The following is a 13,902-nucleotide window of genomic DNA, read 5'->3' on the forward strand; positions in this document are numbered from 1 at the left end:
TTATCAAGTAAAGCTGAGAGGAAATGTTGTAGCTATACTTTCTGACCATGCCAATTTTCATGTGTTTTCAGACCTCATTGTTACGGGGGAGATGTACATTGCACACCCCAAATCATAATGTGCTGAATTTTAGTAATGGGGTTGTAGGTAATGTAACACCACATTTCATCAGACTACGAGTTTGAGGAGGAAAGTCTGACACCTTCATCTGGGCTGGAAATCTGACCGTACAAGACACATGGGATCCTGGTGAGTCAAGAAAGAGTTGCTCCAGCTCGTGAGAGCCCTCCGTGCCAGGATGAGTCTGTATTACGAGAATAACTTCTTTTTTTCATTGTTGTTTAGAAATGGTGAGCAACAATTCCAGTAGACATTACCAATTCCATATGCAAGAATTACGTTAAAAAAAGACTCACAGTTTGATCATTAAACAAAAACAAGTATTCACTCAGTTCCTCAAATTCAGTTCTTTTATCAGAAGATATACAATTGTCTTGTCCACTGAGATAGATGGAAATTACAAGTATCTTCCCTATTATACTGTGCAGTGAAGTATTAACAAAAGGGATTGTCTAACTATACACCAGACCTTCTAAAAACCCACACAGGATTTCTGGGGTGGGCATGAAGATGGCTGGTATCTCTAAAAGCATACTTAGCCTCACTTTCAGAGAAATTCTATTCTGTTTCTAGAGAACATACCTGTGGACATGCAGAATATTACAATTAAAACAGTGACTTATTACTTCAAACACCTCATAAGGAGGTCAAAACACACCACCACTTTCTTCAACTAAGAAGGCCCTTACCAACACGTGCATGTATTAGACATCTATTCTATATATATTAGATCGTTATGCAATGGTGGGTACCTGCTCTGGAGCTGTTAGCTCTTTCTTGCATTCTGTCTGTCCTTCTCTATGATTTTCTGTTTGTTTCTCTGCCTCTGTCTCTCTTTCTCTCATGTTTACTGCATTTCCCCACAAGTACTGCTTTCAGAGAACAACTGACATAATCACACGATGTATCTCTGTGTCATAGAATAACCTCTCCAATTTGAATTTCATCTGCCCACCATCCAACCACTTGTGTCTACTAAGAGCTTCCTTCACGTACCAATTTCTTTTCCTGGAGATTTTCTGAACATATGGTAGCTTGTTTTATGCGTGTGCCAGTCCTGGGGACTGAAGTTGGGGCCTGAGCACTGTCGCTGAGCTTTGGTGCTCTACTCCTGGCACAGCTCCACTTCCATGCTAACTTGTCTAATGTTGTGTTTTATGTGCTCCCAAAGCAATGCAAGTTGTTTAAAGGGGACATTAATACATGCAATTTATGAGACTTGCTGTACAAAGTCTAATAAAAAATTAATTGAAAAGTATGTCACAGTTATTGCTGGTATCAATAAGCTCTCCAGAGTCTGTGGTATAATTGTAACTCCTGAAGGAGTCTGCTTTGTTTGAAGTCATAGATCCTCAAGTCTATTATGCCATCAATTTTAAGGTTCACTGCGGTTTTTGAGATGTTAATATGTGAAAAAAGTCAGCAATAAATTCATAATGTCACTTATTGTATGATGAATGTAGTATCCAGAGATGGTAAGATGTGGAGAAAAAAAAATTCATGGAAGGACTGATTAAACAGGCTGAGATCTAAATAATTCTTTGGCAAGTTTCTCATATGGTTTACTCATGGTGAAATAAGTAAATAAATAATACCAATAGCAATAAAAACAACATATCGAAAGACATTCAATAATCCTAACAGCAACATTTGTCCAGTGCCTGAATTGGGCTGGGCAATGTGTCTTTTTTTTCTGACACAGTCCTCTGAAAATCCTGGTGAGGAAGGATGGTCAGAGACCTTCTTTCCCCTCCTCTTTTTAAATGAACGCACCTATGCCACCAAGATGGTACTTGGTAGGGATACGGCTGAGTCCCAGGCAGCCTGAGTTAGGGCCCCATGTTCTTCATGCATCGTTTCCTGTCCCCCGCCTTCTCCCAAGATGAACACACTCAACCACTGGTTCCCAAATGGCTATCTCTATGAGACACACTCACTTGGTGCAGAAATCATCATTAACTGCTTGTCAGTCTTGGGGGTGAACTTTGTGTCCGTAGTGCTTCTTGGTACTTGGGAAGCTGGACACTTGTGACACACATCTGTAATCCTAGCTATTGATGAAGCTGAGATCTAAGAACACAGTTCAGAGCCACCTTGGGCAAGAAAGTTGTGAGATTCTTTCCTATGGTTAACCACCAAAAAGCCCAAAGAGGAGCTGCGACTTAAGTGGCAGAGTGCCAGCCTGGAGCAACAATGCTAAGGGATAGTGTCCAGGCCCTGAATTCAAGCTTTTAGTACCATACCGGCACCCACTCAGAAACAAGAGAGAAAAGAAAAAAGTAAGATTAGTATTTTGGAAAGTAGAGTGATAATCATGTTAACTAAAGGTTTTTCAGTTATTAGTGATGTACCGCTGAAGCAGGAGGATTGTGAGTTCGAGGCCGGTCTGGAATATATCACAAACAATATATAAAAGGGTTTTCTCTTCGTCTTCCATCTGCAATCAGAGCCCTTTCAGATCATCTAGTTCTTTCTGCTTCATGACAATGAAACACTAAAGTCAACCAAACAGGAAAGTCCAGGAGGGATTCATTGTTTTCAGAGTAAATCACAGAACTTCAGCAGTGTGTTCAAAAATCCCTCTCGGCATGCCTGCCACTTCTCAGAACCATTGCCAGGAATTGCTGAGACTTGATTTTTTTAATGCCTTTTCGAAGATGGAGAATAGCCAGGGCAGGCAAAGGTACTGTCGGTCAGCTCAGCATCGGGCCGGGGTTTGTGTCTGTAGATGAATGTCTTCACCTCAAGTCATGTGAATGGATAGGTAAAGAAAAGGAATCCCAGGTTTGATGCTGAATGTTACCAAGGTCCTTGGACCAAAGCAGATCCAGGTGGTTCAATGCCCAGGTGGGGAGAGGGAACTCTGTGGGGGAGGGGGAATAGGGGAGTGTGACTGGAGCCTCCGAACACAGCAGTGGCTTTGAATCAGCAGCTACTGGTCTCCATTGTAGTGCCAACAATATTCCTTCTAGGACACCCCAGCTCCTTCTTTGTGTATCCCTAAGATTGCCTTCTAGCTCCCTGTGGCTAGTTCTGAGAGGTGCAATCAGTCAATGACATAATTGCACGCTCTGAGACTTCAAGTGTCAAGATGAAGGAAATCAATGCCTGTCATCCCCCCCCCCCCAAATGTGTCCATCAGTCTGGGAGGCCTCTGAAAGCTAACGGCCACTGTGCTGGACTCTAAAGGTAAAATTTATAAGAAAAGAGACACAAATTGCGAATCAAATGGAGTTCAAACTTTAAGAAACGACAGGAGGGGTAAAGGACGACTAAAATGAGCTGAGATGAATTGTCCTCATAGTATCCTTTGCAGGGGTCAAAACCAGAGCACACTCCAGTGCGTGCCGCATGTGCCGAATCCATCACGAAACCTCTCGACAGCGTCTTCCTTGTGCAAATATGAGCCTTGCAAGGGCTCCAAGTCCTGTGCCTCTGCAGGGCATCTGTGATGTAAGTGGCTGGACAAGAACTCCCAGATCTAAAGGGCTTCCTCCTCCATCTCCCACCGGGCTAGGAATGCTCCCCCCACAGTGCTGCTACACTGCTCCTGAGAACTGTATTTCAGGTCATACAAGTGCTGACTGGGTTGAAATAACAACCTTGGGATGGGGAGTAGATTCATGAAACAAATGTTTGACACAGTTCTTCAAGGAGGTCGCTTTCCCTTAGCTCACCCAAGAAAGCCACCTTGTCACCCAGCCAGTCCCGCAAGCAGTGCTTTCTTCTGTTCTAGCCAAACAGCTGACAAGTAACAAGAAACCTCCTGTGTGATTTGAATAAAGAAGCTGGGGTATACAAGTGACAAAGACTGTGGAAAGCCTGTTACTTAGGGTCTCTGGACAGGTCTGCAGTCCTTTCCTACTTTCCCCTGGCCATCATGGAGACAGGTATGGGTAGCCTTTCCATTGATATCTGAAAGTCTTTGCTAGGGTTGAAATAAGCAACTATCAGTGATTCTGAAAATGATTTACACAGATTGGCAGTCATCAAATTCTTGTGATGATCTGAACTGAAATTTCTGTTCTCCCCTCTGCCAGTATGCTGATGAACTATTGTTTGGTTTTGGACATTGCAGATGGGGTTAGAAAGTACACTACTTGAAGAAAAGAGTGAAATAGTGCAGGGACAAATTTTACATGTTCTTCATTCTTCTTCATTTCATATGTTGGGTAGCTATTCACTTCCACATGTGATATGAAGAGCTCTGAGTTTCACAAGGTATTTACTGCTAGATACAACTGTAAAAAATTAAAGTCTGCAGGGTGAGCCTCCGTGGCTCAAGCTTGTAATCCTAGTTACTCAGGAGGCTGAGATCTGAGGATCACAATTGGAAGCCAGCCCAGGCAGGAAAATCCATGAAACTCTTATCTGCAATTAACCACCCAAAAGCTGGAAGCAGAGCTGTGGCTCAAGTGGTAGAGCTCCGGCTGTGAGCAAAAAGCTAAGGGATTATATGTCTGGGCCTTAAACTCGTGCCCCAGTATTGGTGAGTGTGTGAAAACACACACGCGCGCACACACACACACACACACACACCCTCAGCTTGATCACTGCTACCACTGTAACAGTGAGCACTAACCATCTGTATCACATGACTGTGATGTCAGAGGACCTGAGCTAGCCTTTACTCTTCCTGTACACAAAGCCACATGTAAGTAACTGAATATTCTCTCTTCAGTCCCTTCAGACTGGGGATTGTTTTGAAATCAGGTTATATATATATATATATATCTATATATCTCCATGGTATGGAGTTTATAGCTTGTGTGCATAAAACTAAGATATAAACTACATATAATAAAATAAATCTTGTGTGTGTATGTGTGTATATATATGTATATATACATACATACATACATACACATATATATATAGAGAGAGAGAGAGTTTTTAAGTATATAAAATGAAGTTACTTTGGTACAAAGTAATCATGTAGCATAATCATGTAGCATAGTGGTAATTCATTTATTTATTTTTGTGCTGGTCTTGAGGCTTGAATTCAGGGCCTGGGTGCTGTCTCTGAGCTTTAGTGTTCAAGGCCAGAGCTCTACTCACTTGAGCCAAAGTTCCACTTCTAGCTTTTTGGTGGTAAATTTGAGATAAGAATCGAATAGACTTTTCTGCTTTGATTGGCTTCAAACTATGATCCTCAGATCTCACCTCCTAAGTACTTGGGACTACAGGCATGAGCCACCAGCGCCCAGCTAGCAATGGTAATTGTTCAGCCTCTGTTCTTTGAATGTGAGACTGCCACTCTTGAGAAAGTACAGTATGTTCTCCTCCTCGAACATAACTTAGGGCCACTGGGAAAGTTTTTGAAGCCAGAGGGGGCACTGTCATAGGTAGGAGAAACAATTTTTGTGTCACAAACAACTATGAGTAGATCTCTTTTGATGCTGTGCTGACTTTATTGCTTTTTCAGACTGAATGCGCTTTGGTTGCTCTAGTGTTTAGAAAGCATACATTATTGTCAAAAGGAGGAGGTGGAAATATAATAGAGTGTGATGTGTGTGCATTAATGAATAATGCTGGGGTTTTCTAGTGTGGAAACGAACTATGTAAGTCATCTTGTCAGAATGCATGCCCATCTTCCCTCCAGCAAGACTTTTTTGAGTCATGTTTTATGAAGACTTTCCTTTTACTTTGGGTTTGATAAGTATGTCCTTTTTTACTTTAGATAAATGTTAAAACTATTACACAAACCTTGGAGAGTACAGGAGGAAAAGCCAGTTGTAATTCTACCATAAGTGAAAACAATTCTGAGCATGCTGCAGTGGAATTTTCTCTATCAAGCTTTCTAATTTTTTTCTTTCAGTTTTGGGGTTTGAACCCAGGGCCTTGTTATTACTAAGCAGGTGTTTCATGTCTGAACTGTGCTTCTAACCCCTATTTATTTTCCATCTCTCTAAAATTAAAAGCTGATTTCAAGTTTCAGGGATAATTTTGTATCATATCTTAATTGATTTTATGTAATGAGCACTTTTCATAAATTTCTACCATATGGATATAGCTTCCTTGTTTATTCACTATTCTATCTTACAATATTTGGATTTAAAAGTCTTCTTCATTAAGAAAATGCTACAACAAATATCATTGCTTATGTATCTTTGGAGACATAGCTCTATCTATCTATTGATCGCTCTATCGCTCTATCGATCTATCTATCTATCATCTATCTATCTGTCTATGTTTTCTCAGCTTGCTTCTCACCAACCCCACTTACCCTCTCAAGGCATACCTCTACTTTAGCTTTGTGCTAGTCACTTGGAAATAAAAATCTTGAAGACTTTTCTGCACACACTGGCTTTGAACCATAGTTCTCCAGGCCTGAGCAGCTAGGAATGCATGCACGAGCCACTGGATATGTTTTTAATAGTTTCTTACATCTCGATCTTGGTTAACAGATCATAAAAAATGAAATAGATTGTATAGCCCACAAAAGGAAGGTACTTAAAACTTCCATACCTGGCCGTAGCAACCCGCATAATGAATGAGGCTTGGGAAATCCTTAGAACAACTTAATTCTGCGATGGCTTCTGTTTCACTCACCATCCAGCGTACACACTCCAACTGACCATTCTAGATTTTAGAAGAAGAAGAAAAGAGCAAGAAATCCAATGTAAAATTTAGATTTGAAACAATATCTTAAGATTAAAATTTTTACCAAGGAAAGTTATAGGAATTCTGGCTTTTATATCTGGTTTATTTACCATATAAACAAAGTCCCTGTAATAGTCAGGACCTGTGGTTCTGGCTCAAAATCAATCGCAGAATTTTTATTGAAGTACATTTTTACAGTTTTTATGTTTGCAGCACTGGGATTTGAACTCAGAGCTTTGGGCTTACTAGGCAGACCCTCTACCATCTGACCCCTGTTGAGCCTTTTTGGCTCTGGCTATATTTGAGATAAGGTCTTACTTTGTGCCTAGCTAAGCCTGGACTGCAATCCTATTTTATTTACACTTTTGACTATAACATGCACACTCTTTTTTTTTCCCCTATTGAAATGAGGTTGTTTGGACTGGACTTGAACCACAATCCTTTCAGTTTCTACCTCCTAGGTAGAGAGTGGCTAGGATTACAGGTGTGAGTCACTGGCACCCAGCCTTTTAAAATTTTTAAATAATTTAAATCAGCTATTTTAAAAAAATCACTCTATTGTGGCAGGGGGTAGGCCGATGTTAAAGTGCCTTTCTGGCATGCAGAAGATGGTGGATGCTATCCCTAGACTGTAGAAATAAATAAATAAAGGTATTATTTGCATACTGTCTACTGAATCGTTTGTAAGTCACACTCTTGCAACTAGACCCCTAATTAAGATAGAGACTACTTTTTTTATCACTCCCAAAAGTTTCAACCTTCTCACCTCTGCCCCAGGCAGCCACTGTGAAGATTTCTGCTACTATAGATGAGATATGCTCTTTTGTGTAGAAGAAACATGACGCTACAGAGATTCAGCCAAGCTATTGCTTGGATCAGTGGCTTATACCCTTTTTATTGCTGAGAAGCACTTTCTTATATCACTTTACAATTTATTTATCCAACTGATAATAACCTGCTGATAGGCATTTGGGTTGTTTTTATTTGGGGGATATTATTATGAATACAGTTTTAATAAATTCTTTGTGAATTTATGTTTTCATTTCTCTTGGACAAAACCCCACAACTGGAATTTCTGGGCTATCTGGTATGTGTCTATCTGGGTTTATAAGAAGCTGTCAAACTTTCCAAGTGCACTCATATCCAAGACAACCCAGTGGGGTTAACTGATCAGTTATCTGTGATTCAAGTTTATGTGACAGAGCAACGGTTTATCTGACCCCCAAATGCAATGGTTTCCTATTTGTTAATAAAAAATTAACAAATTCATACTTGAAATATTTTTTTCATCAAGCAACCAGTGATGTCTTAATCTATAAAATATTTAAAAAATTGTACAGGGAAAATATTCTTCTGAAAGAACTGTCATTGATAATGATACTATTGATACAAAACGTTAAAACACCACAACTTTTTTTTTTTCAGACCCGGGGCTTGAACTCTAGGCCTGGGCACAGTCCCTGAGCTCCTCTGTACTCAAGGCTACTGCTCTACCACTTAAGCCACAGCACCATTTCTGGCTTTTTCTGTGATTAATTGGAGCTAAGAGGCTCATGGACTTTCATGCCTGGGCTAGCTCTGACCTCCTCTATGGTGTTGTCACTGAGCAGTTGAATCCCTTCACTAGACAAAGATCAACAGTTGGCCAATCCTTTCTGCTCAGCCCCCACAGCCCAGGCTCCAGTAACCATTCATTTCCCACTTACCCCCACCTCTCTCTCTCTCTCTCTCTCTCCCTCTCTCTCTCTCCCTCTCTCTCTCCCCTCCTGTCCTCTTCTTCTACCTTCTTCATTGTTTCTCTCCCCACCATTAGACCAATTCAATTAAAGAGGTCCCCTCATTATCTTTCCACCCCCCCAATTTTGCTGATATTTTGGTATTTTTCTACTCTCATTTATTTCCATTGTAAGGTTTGTTATTTCCTGTTTTCTGCTTGCTTTGGAATTAGTTCTTCCTTTTCCAGTGTCTTGAGGAGAATCTCCTTCTCTGCAGGGCTTTAGCTGCACCTGTAAGTATTAATATGCTATGTTTCCATTTTCCTTTGTCTCCAGATATATTCTCATATCCTTTGTGACTGGTTCTGACATATTAATTAGTATGTGTCAATTGTGCACACTTTTGAATATCCCACATTTTCTTTTTATAAGGAAGAGTTTTGGCTGGTGCTGGTGGTTCACGCCTGTAACCCTAGATATTCAGAAGGCTGAGATCTGAGGATTGCAGTTCAAAGCCAGTCAGAGCAGACAATCCTGAGAGACTCTTATCTCCAATAAACTCCACCAAAAAAAAAAAAAAGCCAAAAGTGGATCTGTGGCTCCAATGGTAGAATGGTAACCTTGAGCAAAAAAAGCTCAGGGACCACGCCCAGGCCCTGAGTTCAAGTCCCAGGACCGGTGCCCCCCCCAAAAAAAACAAAAAACAAAGAGTTTACTGTATTATGCAAACAACAGTCTCATCTATCATGTTCATCACACTTATTGTTTGTATTAAGAGGCCATGTTGCATGACTATTGATTAATAATGATTACTGATATCTATTAGTGTTCTATTATAATCAAAAGACACAGCTTTGTATTTCAATCCTGTTTATTTATTGAGATTATTTTATGTAATGTATCCTGAGGAATGTTTCCTGTACCCTTGACAAAATGTACTTTGCTTCTGCAGAGTGGAATGCTCTTAGAAGAATGCTAAGGTCTGGTGAGTTGGGTGCTGTTTAAAAGGTCACAGAAAATATCTCACTACTCTGAGTCTGAAACCAGTTTCCCTTGCCATAAATAGAAATACCAACAAAGAAGCAGTCTTGAACTTGCCAGTCTTGGGCCAAGGCTCACTCACGTATATGCTAACAAGAAATGTCAGTAGGCTTTGGTATCTGAAGTCATCCTATCACCCGACTAACACACTGCCTCTGGGTTTAATCAGAATGACTGAGTGAGATATGAAAAAAGAACTAAGGATAAGGAAAAAATGTTTTCATCCAATTATATAATTGGGGAATATTCAGTAATGGACCACTAATCAGGAAAATGAGGACTGTATTTTATGAACAGCAAAACATCATGGCTAATGTCAACATTCACTGGCATGGTAAGACTTTTTGTCATCGTTAGATGCTCACTGATAACCATATCTAACCCAACCCCCATGACCCTACAGGACATTGTCACAGGACGAGACCCTGAGCTTTCCATTTGGCACTCTGATAATTAACAAAACTTCCCTTTTCACCTGGCTCTCAGGTCTTTAAGAACAGGTTCTATCTTTTAGACCAGGAGCCTGTAGCTCATGCCTGTAATCCCAGCTATTCAGGAAGCTGAGATCTGAGGATCACAAAGCAAAGCCAGCTCAGGTAGGAAAGTCTAGGAAACTTTTCTCCAATAAATTATCAAAAAAAAGCCAGGAAATGGAGCTGTGGCTCAAGTGGTAGAGCACCAGTCTTGAACAAATGAAGCTCAGGGCAGCACCCAGGCCCAGGACTGGCAAAAAAAGAAAGAAAAGAAAAGATAGGTACTATCTCTTATTCACAGGGTCAGCACCTAACACAGCTGCTGGTAGAGTCAGTACACATGGCTCACATTGTGTTTTTTCTCTTCTCCACCATGGCTGCTGCAGGCTGGACTGTTAATTTGACAGGCCATGGAGAACAGCCACAAGAAGATGCCATCTACCACACACACCGATTGCTCACTTTCTTTGTAATATTTCTGTGTACTAGTGCTCCTGCTCATTTGACCCTTTTGTTCAAGGCTGACACTCTACCTGTGCTCCACACCTCTAGTCTACTTTTTTTTGTTAGTTCACTGGAGGTAAGAATCTCAAGGACTTTTCTGTCCCTGCTGGTTTTAAAACAGAGATCCTCAGATCTCCGTCGCCTGAGGAGCTAGTGCTATTGTGATGAGCTACCAATTTCAGGTTCAGGTTTTTTGCTTAATAAAAAATGATTTTCTATGCTATGTTTGAAGTCACACTTTAAAACAAAATCAAATAAAATAGAACATAGTCTAAACGTAGGAAAACTTTACTGACTGGTAAGCAAAATAAAGTTTCAAAAACTTAGGTTTGTTTAGAAGATATATTAGGAGCAAGACAGATACTGATTATTAAAGTTTTCTGTTGAGACAGAACCTTATATGTAGCCCAGCGTAGGGCTGAAACTTCCTATGTAGCCCAAATCGGCCTTGAACTCTCAAACTTCCTGCCTCCATCTACCAAGTGCTGAGATTACAGGTACACATACCTCATCTGGCTAGCATGCTCTTTAATGAGCTCACAAGTAGGTCTTTTTAGCTAGGAAGTTCCCTTCCATATTCTAGTAGCAATATAATTCCACTTATTATGCAATTTTTAGACGGCACAGTTATTACATAAAGCAAAATACATATGAAATGCAAGTTGTAGTATCTTTCCCTGACCTTCACTCTGGCCTTTCAGTGAATATAACTGAATTCCACATTTATTTGCTAAAGATCTCACAAATAATTTTAGCTTGCTATCCTCTAGGGATGTGATGTCTTTCACTGCAGTGCTGTAAAAGTCTGTTTCCTTGCACCTTGCTTTCTAACTTTTAACTCTGTCCAAGTTGGCATTGTGTGAGTGTGTGTGTGTGTGTGTGTGCTGTGTGTGTGTGTGAGTGTGTGTGTGTGAGTGTGTGTGTGTGAGTGTGTGTGTGTGTGTGTGAGTGTGTGTGAGTGAGTGTGTGTGAATGTGTGTGTGTGAGTGTGTGTGTGAGTGTGTGTGTGTGAGTGTGTGTGAGTGTGTGTGTGAGTGTGTGTGAGTGTGTGTGTGAGTGTGTGTGTGTGTGTGTGTGAGTGTGTGTGTGAGTGTGTGTGTGTGAGTGTGTGTGAGTGTGTGTGTGAGTGTGTGTGAGTGTGTGTGTGAGTGTGTGTGTGTGAGTGTGTGTGTGTGAGAGTGTGTGAGTGTGTGTGAGTGTGTGTGTGAGTGTGTGAGTGTGAGTGTGTGTGTGTGTGAGTGTGTGAGTGTGTGTGTGCTGTGTGTGGTTGACAGCTAGCATCTAGTGCTTTACAAGAGCTGAATGCAAAATCCAGATTCATAGTCTACCCAAGTCTTGATACTGAGGATATTTAACCTTCGGATCTGATCCACTAAAAGCCTACTTTATGAGCTGGAATCCTTCTGGGTGCTATCATCCCTTCAAACACACCATCCCTTCACGTGTCCCTGTCACGCTCGTTAGGAAAAAGTGACAAACTCTGTAGATCCAAGTGTGTGTAAGAATCTCACTGCAGCTGCCACGAATGACAACAGTTCTCAGCAATGAAATACATGACTTTACTTTCTCTTTGCTGGCCAAGAAACTGGAATGAATGCAGTCTCAAAGAACCACTCTGAGGTCAAAGTGGCTCGTGCCTAAAATGACGACGCTCTTCCATTCCTCTTAGAAAGTTCACTTGCAGTTTGCTTGATCCATCGCCCTCCTCTCTCCCTTCCAACATTGAGCTCACCATAGCTCTTAAGCAACAACAACCAACTCCCCCAACCGAAACACCAGAAGGCCGGGGTCCCAGCTGTCACCTTGATGGCCAGGCCTGCCGGCGTCAGCGCGTCCGCGTTGCGTTCGCTCAGGCAGTCTTCCCCCATCAGAGAGGTGAGGTGCTGCAGGCACTCCGCGTGGCCCTGCGACGCGGCGATGTGGAGCAGGTTGTTGCCACTGTCATCGTGAATTTTGTCTAGATTGTCTGCAGCGAGGTGTGGCTGGACAGAGAGGAAGATCAGAACACTTACATCAATCAAGGAAAACAAGATCCAGGCGGGTCTTGGATCTGGAATGGAGAAAACCAATGTCCCTTGCCATAATTCTCTGTTGTAATACGCTTTAGAACAAGAGTTCTCAAGAGACTGATCTTCCTACAAGACAGAGCATCAGGGCTAGGGCATGAAGCTCATTACGCTGTGGAGGCTTCAAGTGGACTTTCCAAGTAACGGTAGTGACTTTTGGGGGTGCCTGGCAGCCTCGCTGTCTGTTGGCCCCCACTGACTGTCCAGCCCGAGCGCTGGAGCTGTTTCATTCCCTGCTGCCGATCTGTTAATGAGCAACTTGTTTCAACTGTTTGCTGGGAATGGCGGACCGCTGGCTCTGACTGCTAACTTCACGAGGACGGCTGCTGCCCGCGCTCTGAGCAGACACTGATAACTTCTGAGGGGCAGTGCGGGGGGGGGGGTGTCACGTGGCCTTTGGGTTTCTCACCAATGGAACCCCTTGTGGATGAGGTGGTTGGCACAGACTGTTGGGGGGAACTGAATGGTGTTAGCATTTGGGAAATACGAAAACAAATTGGAGAGGAAAAAATCTGGGCTCTGGTAGTTCATTCTGAAATCCTAGCTACTTGGGAGGCAGAGATCTGGAGGTCTGATTGGAGGAAAGCTGGGGGCGGGGTGGGATTTATGACACACTCATCCAATGGAACAAAACAAAACTATCCATTCCAGCTACAGTTGAGGGCGTCAGTGTGATGGTGGTACAGGTCATCCTATCCCCAAAAGCAACCGTAACCAAAAAGACTGGAGGCTTGAGTAGAAGAGCGCTTATCTAGCAAGCAGGCAACTCTAAGTTCACTCCTGAGTTCCTCCAAGAAGAAAAAAGAAGGAATAGAATGAATCACAGAGAATTAGAGGAATGTGCCAGGAAAAATGGAAAAGCTACTTTCAGGAGAAATAAAAACGCAAATTCAATCCTATTGTCCTGTTCAATAATATTTGTGGTAATGGACCGAGCACACTACACTTCCTCTATGGCTTCCCACTAAGTATAATCACATTACCAAGAGGCAATGATTGTCTTGAATGAGATTTAATTAGCATCATCGTGTGAGTCCAGGCTGGCTACTGTTTGATCCGCGGCTGGAAGCCAGAAAAGAACAATGCAGCAGATGGAGAGCTATTTCAGTTGAGCTCTCTCTGAGCCTGAGCAGAACCAACTTTTCTTACATCACCATCCTCTGTGTCTGGAGTCTTTCGAAATGCTTCTCTATGCTCTCTAGATACACAGAGCTGGAACTAAGTAAAAACTTCATGGGGTCAGAGGGCAAGCAAGCTCGAGGGTAAGCTTCTATCTGCAAATGTTTTTCAAGCAGCCTGCTCCAACTCTTCTGAATAATGATCAGCCCAGGACAGAGACTCTCTGTTCAGTTATCTGGCAGGTCCACCATGAGCAAGGAA

At 42.0% G+C, this 13,902-nt stretch overlaps 1 protein-coding gene across 2 annotated transcripts in view; it reads right to left on the bottom strand.

The window, feature by feature from the left end:
• Window positions 1-13,902, bottom strand: part of Sncaip (synuclein, alpha interacting protein) — a 60,499-nt gene that overhangs the window by 21,416 nt on the left and 25,181 nt on the right. For both annotated transcript variants that reach the window (XM_013015589.1, XM_013015590.1), the window contains exons 4-5: window positions 12,259-12,438; window positions 6,589-6,702 (exon numbers count right to left, since the gene is read on the bottom strand). In XM_013015589.1, coding sequence (XP_012871043.1) covers window positions 6,589-6,702; window positions 12,259-12,438 — 294 coding nt within the window. The remainder of the gene's footprint in view (window positions 1-6,588; window positions 6,703-12,258; window positions 12,439-13,902) is intronic.

This window comes from Dipodomys ordii, unplaced genomic scaffold (genome assembly GCF_000151885.1).
Source record: "Dipodomys ordii isolate 6190 unplaced genomic scaffold, Dord_2.0 Scaffold27, whole genome shotgun sequence".
Classification (NCBI taxonomy): Eukaryota; Metazoa; Chordata; class Mammalia; order Rodentia; family Heteromyidae; genus Dipodomys; species Dipodomys ordii.